This window comes from Falco rusticolus, chromosome 4 (assembly GCF_015220075.1).
Source record: "Falco rusticolus isolate bFalRus1 chromosome 4, bFalRus1.pri, whole genome shotgun sequence".
NCBI lineage: Eukaryota > Metazoa > Chordata > Aves > Falconiformes > Falconidae > Falco > Falco rusticolus.
This window is the reverse complement of record NC_051190.1, coordinates 53,920,552-53,936,450: the sequence shown is the minus strand read 5'-3', so window position 1 is coordinate 53,936,450 and position 15,899 is coordinate 53,920,552. Positions and strand designations below refer to the sequence as shown.

General features: G+C 36.5%; 1 protein-coding gene across 8 annotated transcripts in view; it reads left to right on the top strand.

The window, feature by feature from the left end:
- The window catches only part of NKTR (natural killer cell triggering receptor), a 45,371-nt gene extending 30,516 nt beyond the window's left edge, over positions 1-14,855 (top strand). For 4 of the 8 annotated variants that reach the window (XM_037383488.1, XM_037383489.1, XM_037383495.1 and 1 more), the window contains 9 exons: positions 47-269; positions 858-1,013; positions 2,209-2,296; positions 5,198-5,343; positions 6,318-9,254; positions 9,498-9,593; positions 9,927-9,986; positions 10,576-10,674; positions 12,373-14,855. In XM_037383488.1, coding sequence (XP_037239385.1) covers positions 47-269; positions 858-1,013; positions 2,209-2,296; positions 5,198-5,343; positions 6,318-9,254; positions 9,498-9,593; positions 9,927-9,986; positions 10,576-10,674; positions 12,373-12,451 — 3,884 coding nt within the window. In that variant the 3' untranslated portion in view covers positions 12,452-14,855. The remainder of the gene's footprint in view (positions 1-46; positions 270-857; positions 1,014-2,208; positions 2,297-5,197; positions 5,344-6,317; positions 9,255-9,497; positions 9,594-9,926; positions 9,987-10,575; positions 10,675-12,372) is intronic. The other 4 variants (XM_037383494.1, XM_037383493.1, XM_037383490.1 and 1 more) reach the window with 4 other exon arrangements.
- The last annotated feature ends 1,044 nt before the right edge of the window (positions 14,856-15,899 follow it).

Here is a 15,899-nt window from a genome sequence, read left to right as displayed (position 1 = left end):
ACACACACAAATGTACACAATGTAAATTTAAAATATCTCTTTTAAGCTTTGGAGAAGAAGAAGAAAGTATGTTCTGACTCAGAAGCTTCAGACTCCTCCTCCAGTGCATCAAGCTCTTCAGAAACTTCATCTGGAAGTGAAGCTGAAAATGAAAGAAGCAGAAGGAGAAAGCGTAAAAGAAGAGCTAAAACCAAACAATCAAGAAAAAGAAGAAAAGAAGAGAGGAGGAAAGAGGATCCAAGGTGCAAGCGAACCTCAAACCAAAGACGGTGACTAGCCTTAAATTTAAGAATTTCAGAGAAATCTCAGAAATTCTGGTTTGCTTTCATGAAGTATTTAAGCAATGAATATGAAAATGCTTTTATTAAGTTTGGATTTTGATGCTTTATTTTTATAAACAAACAAAACCAACAAACTAAACAAAAAAAACCACCTAAAGCTGAGTTTGGCAAGTAGATTTTTGTGTGAGTTTAAGATCTTTGTTTATAGAAGCCAGAGCGACTTTGAAGTAAGTCTCAGCATGTTGAAGTATCTGGGAGTTGGTATACCTGTGTTAAAGTGAGACATTAGGCAAACAATATCTTCGATATACATTTGAATATAGTTTTAAAATATTTCATGACAAATGGCAGATTAAAAGCCAAATTATTTGCTGTAAAGCGAGAACTGACCCTTCTTTCCAATAATAGTGCACCATCCTTCCTTTAACTTGAAATGGGTTGTTAATGAAACAAGTTTTGGTTGTTAAGCCATCTTAGTTTGATGCATCATGTGGGCTTATTTTGGAATTCACTTTGAAAAGTGGTGTTCATCAGTTGGTAGTTAATTTTGATTTATTAACTTATTTTTCCCCATAGCAGCCTTTCTGACAAGAGTGATATAACAGAAAAAGCAGTCGATGTTAGCACAAAGAGGGACAAACCTGTGGTACGTCCTGAAGAAATTCCCCCAGTGCCTGAAAATAGATTTTTGCTAAGAAGAGATGTGCCTGTTGTCAATGTAGAACCCGAACCGTAAGGAACATTGAGCTTTCTTACTATTGACTGGATGGAAACGATGCATAAAAATTTTCCCACTAATGCTCTATTACTAGTTATGGCAAATGATAACTGTAATGTCAGAATTTCTAAATGAGGTGATTTAATTGTCTTTATTATAGTTTTCCTTGTAATACTCCTGACAAACCTGTCAGGGTTTTTCAGTGAGATCTAATGAGTTAATTTCACTGGTCCATAAGAATCATGCATGTTATGACCTTCAACTCAATTACAGATGATGCAAAAAAAGAATGACTAATTCCAGAAGATATTTTGCAATGTAAACCACAGCAAATATTTGCTTGCAAGGGAAACTTGGGATTGAGAGAGGTCATTTTTCACTTTTCTTAAACTGAAGAAGAAACTTCAGTTCAAAATCAGTCAACCAGAATTTTATAACCAGTCTACGATATTTGAGAATATGAGAAAATACTCTTTTGATACAAAGGAAGTCATGAATTCACAAGTTGCTTTCAATTTTATTTTTTTTCGTACCTCTGCTAAGTTTTGGTTAGGTGCTTTTTCTATGAAATTTCTTTCCTTTTGCACTCAAATGAACTAATACATTGCCAGATATCTCTAAAAACAGTTTGGTGTCTTTTTGGTTTTTCATTTCAGTTAATGATATAGTCTCCTGTTTTCTTCAAACACTTTACTCATGTTTCCAAAGCCTTAGTAACTGCTACTTTTGAGGATATTACACAAACTGCAGAAAGGATGCCAAATTACCTCTTGTTGCTTAGGAAGGACGCAAGGTTTTATAACCTGTGGACTATTGTAAATTGCCATTCCCTGTGCTAAGACGTCGTTTAACTGTCAAGAAACTCTTCTGTCAGTGTTGTCTTCATGATTTGTGCACCAAACACCAGTTAATTTCTTTAGAAAAGTCACGTACCACTTAAGAGTACTTCGAGTTTCTTATTATCATTTATTTACAGGTAGAGAGTCAGATAGGCTACACATTTGGTTGCAAGCAAGTATATGTTGATTTGCCTTTTGTTGCAGAACTGTGCATGTCTTGCTTTATTTCTTGGAGAATTCACTGAATTCTTAGGTCTGCTATCTGAAAATAAATTAAGATGAATGTTTTGCATGATTGACTTATGATTAGCTTAACTTAATTTTGTTTTTTTTTTCCCATGTAAGCTCATATTTTATTAATTTAATGTAGGAAAGTTCTTGATACTACGCCAGTTCTGACTGACCAGAAACCATCAGTCTCTAAATCTGGACGAAAAATAAAAGGAAGAGGCACAATAGTATGTAACAATTTTTATTTTTCTTTCTTCTCACCTAGAGTATCTTCTCTGACCTTGATCTTTGAATTTCCTTGGAGGCTTTGTGTGACAATTTAACGATTGTTGACATGTTGCAGATTCTAGCTTAGAAGCTGAAATACTGTTGTCAGGTAGTCCATCTTATAACGCGCTTTTTTTTTTTTTTTTTTCCCATTCTTGTTAACTGTCTTGTTACTTAAAGATTGTTTGGGAAAATAAATGCTTGATCCTCAGCTATGAGAATGCTTCAAAGATAAGAATAAAATTATTTATTTTTATAGATCAAAACTAATTCAACCAAATTTGTCCTCCATGAGCCACAAGTTCTAAAGTAATGAAGTGACAAGAGCTTTTACTCATCTCCATTCATTGCATTTCCTTGCTGTTTCTGTTAAGCTTTAGGATTGTAACACATAATAGTAGACAAAGCTGTTCTGCAGCATCCAAAGTGTATACAGCCCTTTCTGACCTATATTGCCTGTCTTCCTGAGTTCTGGTATTTGCATCTTCTCATGATTGCACATACATTGCAGAGAAGCAACGGTTTTGTTGTAAGCTTTGGCAGAATCACTTACTTTTTGACATTTTATGTCACCTTTCTGTTTCCTTTTTTTAGCTGCTTAATGTAGTTTGTCAAATTTAGTCAGCTGTCCGGGCTGAGATCGAGTCCGTGTAATTTCACAGATGACACTGCATGGGCTAGAAGTTGCTTCTTTGCAGTGCTGGTAGTGAAGCATTTTTGTGGATGTGCAGACTCTGTCTTTTTTTCTTTTCCCCCTCTACCTTTCTCTCTGAAGGACTGCCACTGTTTATGTGCAGATTTCATTTGTACTTCAGATCTTTCGTGTCCTGAAGACTTTTGCTTTTGCCTTAGTTCCACTTGCCTCTTCTCTAGTAACCCACAATACAAGGCTCAAAACACTGCACAGCTACGCTATTGTTTTTCAGTTAAGGAAAGAGTGAAGAAAGTAAAAGCTTTTGTAATTGTGCATTTGGTTCTGGTGTATTTCAGATTATGGTGTACCGTGACTGAGAGTATTCTTCCCCTTTAGAATGTTTTCCTCAAGCAGTTTAGCAGGCAGCATTTGGGCAACCATAAACCAAAACAAGGCTTGGTCCTGCCAAGTTTTTTTGCAAGTGGAAGTCCTACCAAAAAAAAAAAATCTTATCTATAGAGATCAATATCTGTATAGCTGAGGACACTCTTCGTTAGCATGGTCGTAACTGAGACTCCTCTGAGCATGATTTTCTTATGTGGTAGCCACTGGATTTAAGAAGTACTTTTCTGCTGAGCCCTGTGATGCAATTATTTTCAGCCACAAAATAAACAGCTTAGGTGGCTGTAGTGTGGACCTGGGTGTTGGAGTATTACAGCCTCACCCGAGAACCAACTCTTTATTTGCCAGCCTTGACGTTAAATCTGATAGCTGTGTTCGCTGCATCTGACAGCTTTTATTTATTTAATACTTGTGAATACACTAAAGGAAGCCTTTTAAATTGAATGCTTTGAAATATTTATGTAAATAAAGACTTTTGGAAAAAATAGCTTAAAGCTGGGTGGAATTGGATTTTGCCAGGCATTTGGGTGTCTGTCTTGGCTTTTGTAATTCTGGTGCCCTTTTGGCAGAATTAAGAATGAAAACCCAGTAATACTATAAATAATTTAGGGATAGCAACTAGTTGAAGAAACATTTTTCTGCCATTTCTAATAGTCTGATTAGCAACAGTTTCTATCCAGGGTGAAACCGTTTGATGCCTTTTAGAATCCTTATTTGTAGTTTTGAATCCTCTTAAGTTCTGAGAGACTCCTGAGTATAATATGAGAGAATTAGGGAGGTCCATAAAACCTTCACAACCTATTGTATACCATTCATCTATACAATCTTCGGGGGTTTTTAAGTAGTCATTGCTTCAGCTCAAAGGATAGGGAAGCTCCAAATTTCATGGCAGGTGGTGGTGTTGGGTTTTTTTAAATATAAACAGAATGTCTTAAAGACTTCTGCCTGTAATTAACTGAACAAACCAATACATGCATCTTTCAGGTTTTTTTATTCTGGGGGGCAATATGTTATTCTTTTTCAAATATTAGTTGCTTTTAAAATGGCTCAGAATAATTGGTAAAATCCAGATGTTTTCCTTTATTGAGTCAAGGAGCATCTAATTTCCTCACAGAATTTGCCTAAGTGTATATCCAACTGGGTAATGGAAAATAATGAGTTAGCAATATTAGAGTTTTTTTCTCTGCTGCACAAGTAGCTCTTATTGCCTACTTAAATGCTGTGCCTAAGCATAATTTAAGTATGTAACTTCATTTTTGTGAATTTTTGGGGTTTTTTTTTTTCCCCTTGGGAAGTGTCTTAAACTGGGTTCTCGTTGCTGAAGATCTGAACAGCAGTAACTTTTGAAATAGGGCTTGTCTTTACTCGTACAAGCACTTAAGTGTCTGCTAACTGAAGTGAAACATCTGTGCTTTAGTATCCTAAAAAAAAACCACTTGGTTATCTGCGATAATTGTGTTTTTCCAAGTGGGTTACATGAAGGGAATCCATGACCTGTTCCTTGATTCTTCCTCTTGTGTTTTGAAAAAATGGGTTAACTGCTGGCCCCTCTCAAGTTATGATAAATGTTTGCAGAGTATGAAAAGGCAGCTAGCTGTATAATCCACTCTCACACGAAGGATGTATGCATACCAAAACTGGGTGTTTTTGTCAGGAAAGCTAGAACTTGTGTTTTCTTTGTGGACCCTGTGTGCATAATGTTGACTGGCCTGTGTTACAAGATGCATGCAAAATCTGTCTAAGAGGCACCATATATTTATCTAAATTAACTGGTCTCTTTTTAAAGAAAAATGCATTATGCAACTGTCTGTCTTTGCTTGCATAGCGATATCACACACCCCCTCGATCACGATCGTGTTCCGAATCAGATGATGACGAGAGCAGTGAGACCCCTCCTCACTGGAAAGAGGAAATGCAGAGATTACGAACGTACAGACCACCTAGTGGAGAAAAATGGAGCAAAGGCGATAAGTAAGATCCTTACTACAAATCTAAAACACCTTGGGTTTTTTACAGAAGCCTTAATAGATTTTGTAGATATACCATGTCTTCCATGTTTGAATAAAAAATGTAAATATCTTTGTGGTTAACACATTCCATTTAAATTCTGAAAATTAGAAGTGGAAAACTTTCTTAAAACCTTTCTACTTTGTTAATGTGACACCAGATGAACACACACTGAAAAATATCAGAAGAGTTGTTTCTGACGGTGCCATCTTGGATACTTCTTAAATAAGTAGTTAACTGATCTGTCCAGTGTCCTGTTGCTTTCCATAGAGCTAGTCAAGTCAGATTTCCTTTAGTCTCAAACTTGGTTATATGGCTTCTTTGGATACCAAGACAATCAAATCCATCAGTCCTGTATTGTTCTAGATATATATGTTCTCCCTACAATTGCAAATTCTGTGATGGAAGCCAGGTCTCTGGAATTTCTGGTTACTTGATACTAAATATGAGCTTCTATCAAATGATGATAGATAAACCTCAAAAGGAAAACTGAAAAATCATTATTGAATGATTGCATGTGTTTCTGATAGTTCTTTTTATATCCTGAGTGCATTCAGTTTATCACTGTATTGCAGTGTACCACCTTAAAGAATACCAAATAAGATGTTTTAAAATTTGTATTTAAATGTGGTTTAAGAATCCTGTAGTTGCGGAGGTCAAAGTCCTGTGGACTAAGGTAGTTAAAACACTAAATCTCTTTACACAGGTTCTACAATATGCAAAATTTGCTGATGTTGGCTGATTCATTTCTTACAGAGAAGTAGCTCTCTGTAAGTAGCTCTGACAAGCTCAGTCAAAACACAGTTGTCTGGTAGTAAAGGAGGGGAGCGTGTATGTTAATTTTTTTAAAACTGAGCTGCATTGAAAGTGGGGAAAATACTTAGCTTATCTGAAAATTTTAGACTCTTCACTTAGTGTGGGGCTTATTTGTTTTCTAGGTTGAGTGACCCATGTACAAGCAGATGGGATGAAAGAAGTGCATCCCGGAGATCAAGATCCTGGTCACATAACGGTTATTCTGATCTAAGTACTGTGAGATATTCTAGCCATCACAAAAAGCACAGGAAAGAGAAAAAGAAGGTGAAACATAAAAAGAAATCTAAAAAGCAAAAGCATTTCAAGAAGCACAAGCAAATGAAAAAAAAGAAAACATCAGCCTCATCAGATGTAGAATCTTCTCATTCCTTCCTCAGGAGGACAAAATCATCTTGTGATCATGAGAGGAAATCTCGTTCTTCTTCATTGTCTTCTAGACGTTCATCCAGAAGAGACTGGTCTAAATCTGATAAGGAAGATCAGAGCTCATCAACTTTATCAAGCAGAGGGACTCGGTCATACTACAGGTCCAGATCTAGGTCTAAATCAAGATCTTATTCCCGAAGAAGTTCTAGATCAAGATCAGCCTCTAAATCGTCACGTTCTCGAAGTAGGTCAAGGTCAAGTTCTAACCCTAGGCATCAAAAGACAGTTTCCAATTCTCCACGAAACATTTCAGTACGATTAAATGAAAATAAGTTGAGCAAGACTGCTGAGCCTGTAAGAGCAGTTATACTCCCAAGTGATAAAGTTGTCGTACCACCAGTTGTCCCAGAAAACCTCCCTGTTATACCCTTAAGTGATAGTCCACCGCCTTCAAGGTGGAAACCTGGGCAGAAACCATGGAAGCCATCTTATGAGAGAATTCAGGAGATGAAAGCTAAAACAACCCATTTAATACCCACACAAACTAATTACAATTTAGTAGTTGTTAAAGAGGCTAACACTTCTTCCTCATATCGTAAGCAACAAAGGAGTTCTGATAGCGATCGAAGTGGTTATTCCAAATATCGTAGTGACAGAAGCTCAGATAGTTGGCAGAGATCAAGAAGCAGGTCCTCTCGAAGCAGGTCATACTCAAGATCTTACACGAGATCCAGAAGTCCATCTAGCTCTAGGACAAAATCTCGTTCTTCTGGCAGATCACCGTCACTGAGTAAATACCACAGTGATAGGTCAGGCTGTAGTGAATCAACATCTTACTATTCCCTTAGTGATGATGATAGACACAGAAACAAAAGAAAATCCATATCAAGTGATCAAAAAGCTCGGTCTCTTAAACTGAGGCAAGAAACGAGCTCTGAAAGTACTCTCCCTTATAAGTGTACAAAAGACTACGATGAATCTTCTCAAGGACTGAAAGAGAGTGACAGTTTATCATCTTCAGACTTCTCTACTGACAGTGAGCGTTCTGCCAAAATGAAAGTAGTCCAAGAAAAAGAAGGCCGTTTTCGATTAGAAGGAGATACTCAGAAGCAGGATAAAAATAGCTTAAGTTCTGAGAGAGGGGAGGAGAAATTTAAGTGTGAGCAGGATTCTGATCATGCTAAAAAGAAAGCAGCTAAGGAGAAATCTTCTGAGCAGCCTAGAGGTGGTGCAAAAACTAAACGAAAATCCTATTCGGGTAGTAAATGGGACTCTGAATCAAATTCTGAAAGAGGAGAGGCAAGACATAATAGGGGAGATTCCAGACCCTCCTCTAGTAAAGAGGAAGGAGAGGCCACATCAGGATCTGATACAGAGCTTAGCGTCACCAAAAGGATAAAAAAGCAATCAAATTCTTCAGAAGGCTTTCTGGATTCTGATTGTACATGGAAGACAAGCAAACAGTTGTCATCTTCTGAATCTGAGAGTTCTCGTTCTAGCTCAACAAACATTAGAGGAAAGTCAAAAAAACACAAACAGGGCTTGAAAAAATCTCTTAAAAAATCACACTCCAAAAAAGCAAAAGAAAAATCAAAAGGGAAAAAGGAGAAGAAACACAAAGTTCAGAAAAGAAAAGAAATGTTTCATTGGCAACCCCCTCTGGAGTTTGGTGAAGAAGATGATGATGAGATAAATGAAAAGCCACTTACCAGTGATGATAAAAAAGAGAGGCAGCCTACCAGGGACATAAAGGATAAAAAGCAAGTTTATGAAAAGGATGAAATAGTCAAAGATAAAATGGGGAATGGTGAAAAGGCTTGTGCGGATGAAAACCTTTTAGGTAAAAACACTACATGTGGTGCCTCACCAGATCGCAGTAACCTCAATAAGGATAGCATTGAAATAAATGCTTCAACCAGTATTTTAAACTCAGGAATAAATGTGATCACTTGCAAGAATGAGATTAAACAGGCTGAGGAAAGTAACCAGAACGGATTGGAAGATGTTATTCAGACAGATGACAACATGGAGATTTGTACTCCTGATCGTAATTCACCAGGGAAGGTTGATGTGGACGTTTTGTCTCCTGTCATTCTCTCTGCTAAACCTCAGGCTTTAAGTGCTAGTAGAAACAAAGATTTACAGGTTGAGACCCCTGAACAAGATACTGTCAAGCTAGGAAACAATATTATAGACTTTATTAATATTAAAGAAGAAAAAGAAGCAGGAAGGCAAGAAAATAACTCTGCTCCTGTGTCTAGTGCTAAGGACTGTAGTATAAAAAGTGAAGTTACTGAAAATACGCAAAGCAATATGACAGATAATAAATGGAAGCCGTTGCAAGGTGTTGGTAATTTACAGCCAGCAACAATTAGTCCTGCTGCAGAAGTTAAAAATGTAGCTTCAGCATCAGAGCCTAAACCAGCAGGTTTAAGAATTGAAATAAAAGCTAAAAATAAAGTAAGACCTGGATCTCTGTTTGATGAAGTTAGAAAAACAGCACGGCTAAATCGAAGGCCAAGGAACCAAGAAAGTTCCAGTGAGGAAGAATCTCCCAGTAGAGATGACAATAGCCCCTCCAGGAGTCTCAGTAGGTCACGAAGTAAATCGGAGTCTAAATCCAGACACAGAACAAGGTCCGTATCTTACAGTCACTCAAGGAGTCGATCCCGAAGTTCTACATATTCATATAGGTAAGAAGTTTGTGCTACTCCTATAGCCTACCGTGCTAACTTGGAGTTTCTGATATTTTTAAGACATGTGTTTCTTTTTCAACTCAGATTTTTCTTTTAAACAGCACTGTATCATTTAGCAAGTATGCAATAAATGTTTAGCTTAAGATAAGGCTTTAGAATACTTTTGCTTCCTGTTTTCTGCTGCTCTTCTCTTCCGTTATATTCCATTTTGTGCTTTTTAAAGTTGTTCATTGATTTTAGGTCAAGGAGCTATACAAGAAGCCGAAGCAGAGGATGGTATAGTAGAGATCGGTCAAGAAGTCGAAGCAGTTCTTACCACAGTTACAAGAGTCGTAGGTAGGTTTACATAAGTGGAGATAGTTTTGGGGTGTATTACAAAACCAGTAAATTAGGCACAGCATTCCAGTGCTTCAGGCTCTGGGCAAGTTGGAAATGTGCTTAGCTATGCATACTGCAGTCTGAAGTATCTGCTTGAAATGTGCAAACTAGAATAGTCAGACGTCAATGTTTTCTGTAACTGAAAAATTATTTCATTTAATATTTTGTAGTATAGATAAGGAATTCTGAGCAAAATATGTTCCTCTCCTCTCACTGCCCTTCTACCCTGAGTTCTTCTCAGCACTTGTTTCTGATTAACTTAAAATGTCTCTGTGTTTTTGTTTTTGTCAGTCGAACCTATAGTAGAAGTAGATCCAGAAGTAGTTCTTATGGTCATCACAGTCGATCCAGGTATGGATTATAGTTTTATACAAACTTGACAATAGATACACTTACTGTAAAAATACTTAGTATAAGAATACTCCTTATCACTGGTACTTAAAAACATAATATCATGATAGCAACTTGAATCAAAGCAAAATTAACATAAGGTGCTTTTAAAAGCTGAAAATAACCAAATCATCCTGGCATTAAAGGTGATTATCTGAGATGGGAAATGTATTCACTATTACTTTTTATTGTTAAAATAAAATTGAGGTATCAGAAGCACTTTGCTCCTTGTTTTCAGAAGTATTAGCAAACAAGATTTTTTTACTGCATCTACAGTTTGTAGAGGGAACACAAAGCTTAGCGCGTTTAAACTTAACTTGAAATGCTTAGTAGGTCTTTTCTAGGTTGATAAATTTCAGATTTTTACTGTTGGTTTGAAGATTCTTGTGTTTAAACTTCTGTAAAATGTAGGATTATTGTTTGCTTCCAAAGTAATTTCTGTGTAGCCACTCATCTCTGCATATAAATGTCTTTAGAACCTACATTTATAGTAAATAGCATTTTAGACAAGAAATTGTAGATTTACAATAGTTTCCTTTTCCCTTTAAAGTAGGTCATACACGTATGATAGTTACTATAGCAGAAGTAGAAGTAGAAGTAAAAGGAGTGACAGCTATCGAAGATCTAGAAGTTACGATAGAAGGTCCAGGTATGTTTTTGCTACCATGGCTTTGACACTGTATTGATGCAAAAGGATTTGCTAAATACATGTTTATGATGTTCATGAAGGCTAATGTGTGTGGGGGGGTTCTCCATAGCATATGAAATACATTGTTACCAAAAGTAATAATTAAAACCAATAATAATTAGAGCAAGTGTGTGAGTGAGGAAATTGGAATTTCTGACATACTAAATTTGAGGATGGGGAAGAAATTGGTGTAAGACAGATCTGAGAAGGGTCCAGTTCATTGTATATATGCATTCAAAATAAGCATGTTTGAGGGTTTTTTTATAATTTTAAATGTTTCTTAAAAACTATAATGAACTAGCTCTCAAGATTTGACTCAAGTGCCCTGTTATGGATTAAAAGCTACCTGGTATGTAAAGAATTCCATTGGCCAATAAAGTGTTTTTTGCTTAGACTGCAAAAGTGGATTTAAAAAAAAAAATCTGGAAGGGAAATTAAAAATTGCAGTGCTATGCAGAATTAATTTTTAACTTTCTGGAACATATTTTGAAAGAACATTTTGACCTGCAAATCCACTGTGCTTCTGATGAATTTAGAACAAATTTCATTCTGTTCTGTCTAGGGGGAATTATAATTATAGGTATAAGTGAGCACATTTCACAAATATCAGAAGTGGAACAGGATGTGTGTGTGTACATATATATATACACACACTTACATATAGTGAACATCAGTGATTTCTTTTGTACCTTTTATTATATCCCACATTAGTCAGTGGTAAATCTGGCAGATCTCTTAAGACTACTGTAAATTTTCATCCTCTGCTGTCCTCGTACTCATTTTTTCCACAACTTTGTACCACATCTTAATGGACTTTGCTCTCACCCATTTCCCTGTTTAATTCTGACAGTAGTAGACAACTTTCATCTTGTGTTTAAGGAGAAATTAATGAGATTAACCAGAGTGTGGAAATAGACTTGGAAAATTATTGGTTTAGGATGTTGGGAAGCTTCAGAGAAACAATGTTCGATTAGGATACACTCACCTTCCATTTAGAAAGCTTTCCTCACAGGCAGGAGGCTAGAAAAATCTAATGAAAGTTTATTCTGTGTAATTTTATTCTGTGTAATTTGAATATGTCCTGTGGCTTGTCTGAAACCATCTGGACTCTGTCTTGCTGTTTGGCCAGGTGCTGAGCTTGGAATTCTTCTGGATAAGCCAAAACATTTTAATCTATAGCTTCCACTCTGCAGATGCTCACACAGTCCTGTTGTTTGTTACAGGGCCTAATTCTTAAGACCCTTCTTCAAACAAAAAATAGCAGTAATATAAAGCAAGGATTTGTGAAGTTACCTTAGTTGAGAAATGCTTGCAATATAAAACTGTATTTGTTAGAATATACTTTCAGTCAGCTATCGGCATTTAGAAAAATGGTTATTTTGGAAGATTTCTTAGCTGTATCAGAGAAGGCAAGAAATCCTGTCGTTACAAACAGTTTGACTTGAATTACACAGGGTTCTCATCGCATAGAGTTAATGATTATATTAATTTTAAGTGTCCATTAATGAATACTTCGGTTATATGAAATACGATCCTGTAAAAGACTACCTGTATGTTTCTTCTAGTCTCATGTGTCTTGACAATTTTTTTTTATGTGATGTGATTTTTAATTTGAAGCTCGAAATACAACTTTGAGGCATTTTAATCTTTTCTTTGTAGATCTTATGGCTCTGACAGTGAAAGCGATCGCAGTTACTCCAACAATCGAAGTCCTAGTGAAAGCAGCAGATATAGCTGAAAAGGTTTCTTTGACGATGGAAACTGTATTTAATAATTTTTTTTCAGTATTCTGTTAGGAAAAAACTCTTTTGACAGCGTCACAACTGAAGTTGAAGGATGTTTACTGAGTTTGCTGAAACTTTACCAATTCAACTGACTGCTTATGGAGAGAAGTACTGAACTCAACTGATATTTTTTTTATTAGTATTATTATTTTGGGTTGGCTTTTTTCTGTCAAATGCTACTTTTACAAATGGGTGGGGGGGAAGGTTTTATTTCCTTGAATTGGATCTTCCAAGCCATGAATGACACTTAGCTGAATTTGCTGCCACCACTTTTCTGGATGCAGCAATCAGTACTGTCTTCAAGTATGTTTATCAACACCTTGGGGCTTCCTGCCTGTCACTATTAAATATGTGCTAGCAATTATAAAACTGTGAAGAAAACTTCTTAAAAAGGCTGCCATTTCTAGTTTATTAAAATGCTTTTTTAATGCTGGAAGATGGGTTCCATGCTGTCTTGTTTGTTGACTGTTGCATTATATACAGTATATACACAACAGCTAGGTGATGAAAACAAAGAGTGCCACTCTGTCTTAATCCTTCCTGTACTGTGACATTACGGAAGTCTGCTGAGAAGGGTGAGATTGTACACGGTGGGAATTGTCAAACTGACAAGCAGTGAGCAAAAGTGTGATGAATGAGTTCTGATCGTAATATCAGACTTGTCTGAAAAGCGAATTTTCTGATAAACAGCAATGTTCTTAAGAGTCTAAAAAAAGTGTTTCTGAATGCTTTTTGAATTTCAGTTCAGCTCGTATTACAGTGCTTGGCACACTTCAACACACATGTTGAAGCTGAATGTTGTAAACTGAGTATATAATGAGTTTGTTCAAAACACTTTTTAGAAAACTTATGTGATGATGATTTTTTGAGAAAACAAACAATAATGGTTCCTTTATAAAATGTCTGTAGATGTATCCCATTTGCCATAGGGAATATCAGATACTGATATTGCAGGTATTGAACTATATATTGTTGAAGTGATATGACTACAAAAATACTGGTATGCCTGATAAAAAGCATGGACAATACTTTCAAAGTAAACTTCAATACCAAAAATTACTCCATGTTACAGGTAAATGGTTTGCAAAAATCCCATCAATTTAAGCTGAAGAGCATTGAGAAATTTTTGCAATATTCTGATTGAGTTAATTTAAAACAATTTGTAAAGTTTTTCAGTGTTTAGAAAGTTGTGTACTAAGAAACAGTTTTTTAATGGCATAATGTAACCTGAAAAGTGGGGTCTATAGTGAAAAATGGACTAACCCAGCTTTATTACAGCTAATGAGTACTGTTGTATTATAATAGCTTTCATTACTGACTTTCTGTAATATCTTGAGATGCTTTCGTTTTCTCTAATGTTTTCAAATATTAAAAATGATTTTTTTAAAAAATCTCATCAAGACCCAACAGCTTTGAAAATTAAAAGTGGTAATTTCTTGCTTAGACGTCAATTCATACTGTCTTTGATTGAATTAAGCTATCCCAAATTCGCTCTTGGTACTTTTCTGAAACATGAAAAGCGAGTTCAAAGTGAAGTTCGAAGACTGTAATGATGCCCTCCATTTCTGTCCATGAACAGCTGAGTAAGACATTTGTACACAGGTTCCTAAAACTGAATTTGTCATACAGGTTTTTCACTTTCTAGAAGAACCCAAAATTCTGGACTTGCACACTCTGCTACTCTTGTAGTTCAATGAAAAAATGTGTGCACGTAATCCTTTTGAATCAATATTTTGTAAGCTTCTTATGCTTTTTAACATTAAGTACTTTTATTACTGAAGTCAGTATACATTTACAAACAGGTTTCTAACAGTAGCAGCCATTTCAGAGTCCTGAACAAATACTTCATTGCTAACTCAAGGTAATGCTTGTTGCAGTTTCATAGTTTTAAGTACTTGCTTTTTCCCTGACTGAGAAATAGGACTAGTGGGCTAGTGGTGTAACAAAATCAAACACAAATGTTGTGGCTCAACACTTACTGGAGAAAAAATTTCTCCAGAATCAGACTTAAGTCTTATTCCAGATCTGAGCTGACTTTCTATTTCTAAGGCTAGGAAAAGGAAATAAAGTACAGTAAATCAATTAATTGTAGTTGTCCAAAATTACTGCAGTGTCACTAATGTTGTTACCATATCTTGACTCAAAGCTTTATAAAGAAACTCCATCTGGTAGATGGCTGGGGAGGGGTGTGAGAGAAGTAGGGGGGTAGTATTTTTACTTAGTGAAGTCTGTTAAATTGTGCTTCAGATAGAAAATGTACCCCTGAGCTGGTTTTCTAATATTGGTCTATGTTTTTGCAATTTTGTTATTCAAAAGTAGTTGCTGTTTGTAAAATAAACTTTTGTACATATCTGCAAACGCTGTTTTCTCTACATCTGGAAAAATCCGTTGCTGCTTGAGGGAAACGGGCAGGAAAATTAAAAATACACTTAGATTTCTGTATCCGCTTCTGTCCCTTACAAGACTACATACGAGTTGCCTTTCCTTTTCCTGACCTACATAGAGAATGATTCCTCAGCAAGACTTTGTACTGGGTTTATATAATAGTCATTGGAGGAACAAATATTTTGAAATTTCAAAGTGATTGGAGGTCTTGCCATTTCCTCAAGATATTTAAAAGGTTCCAATCCTTTGTGAAAAGATACACTTGACAGATCTACACGGAAATCTCTAAATGTGCTGAGTTTAAGTGCTTTGCTAAATATTCTTCCCCAAGTACACATTCCCACATCATTTCCGTAGCATATTGGTAAACGCGGTATTAGTTTGAGTCAGCAGATGCAGTGGCTCAGTGAACTAATACATTAGGTTTTTAGACTTTGTGTTCCAGAAAAACTGGGTTTTGTTGGAAATACCGGCTTTGTCCTAATAGAAAGGCGAATTGCCTTGGTTGGAGGTAAAAAGGCTGAGTGGAAGTGCTTCCTTGTTTGATATTAGTCTTTAGCGTGATCTGGGTAACCTGGCATTTCCCAAACTTTGGAGCACTGCCTTTGAGGAGGTGGCAGGAAAAGTAGGAACTCCAGGTGTATGTAAGCTATAATGATGAAAGGTGTAAAAATGATAATTTAAGGCAGGGGAAGGGTGAATGGCTGTGTCAAAGGCAGCAGGTGGAACAGTGTTCAGAAGCATTAGCCAGCCTCTGTAAAACAGCGCCTTGTTAGAGAGAAGCCATTGACCACCTTTCTCTGAAATGCATAATGGTGCTTTTTGTGCTTAAAAAAAAAAAGCGCCCTATTCTGTGCAGAAGTTAAACGTGAGGCTCACGGGGCTGCTCTCGGGTGCTGCGGACCTGCTGCCGTAGCGGTGGCACCGTCACCTTGAGGCAGCCTCAGCAGCACGTGCGGGGAGGCGGCTGCAGGCAGGGCGCCGTGCTGGGGCGCGCCATGGCAAAAATAGAGCAGC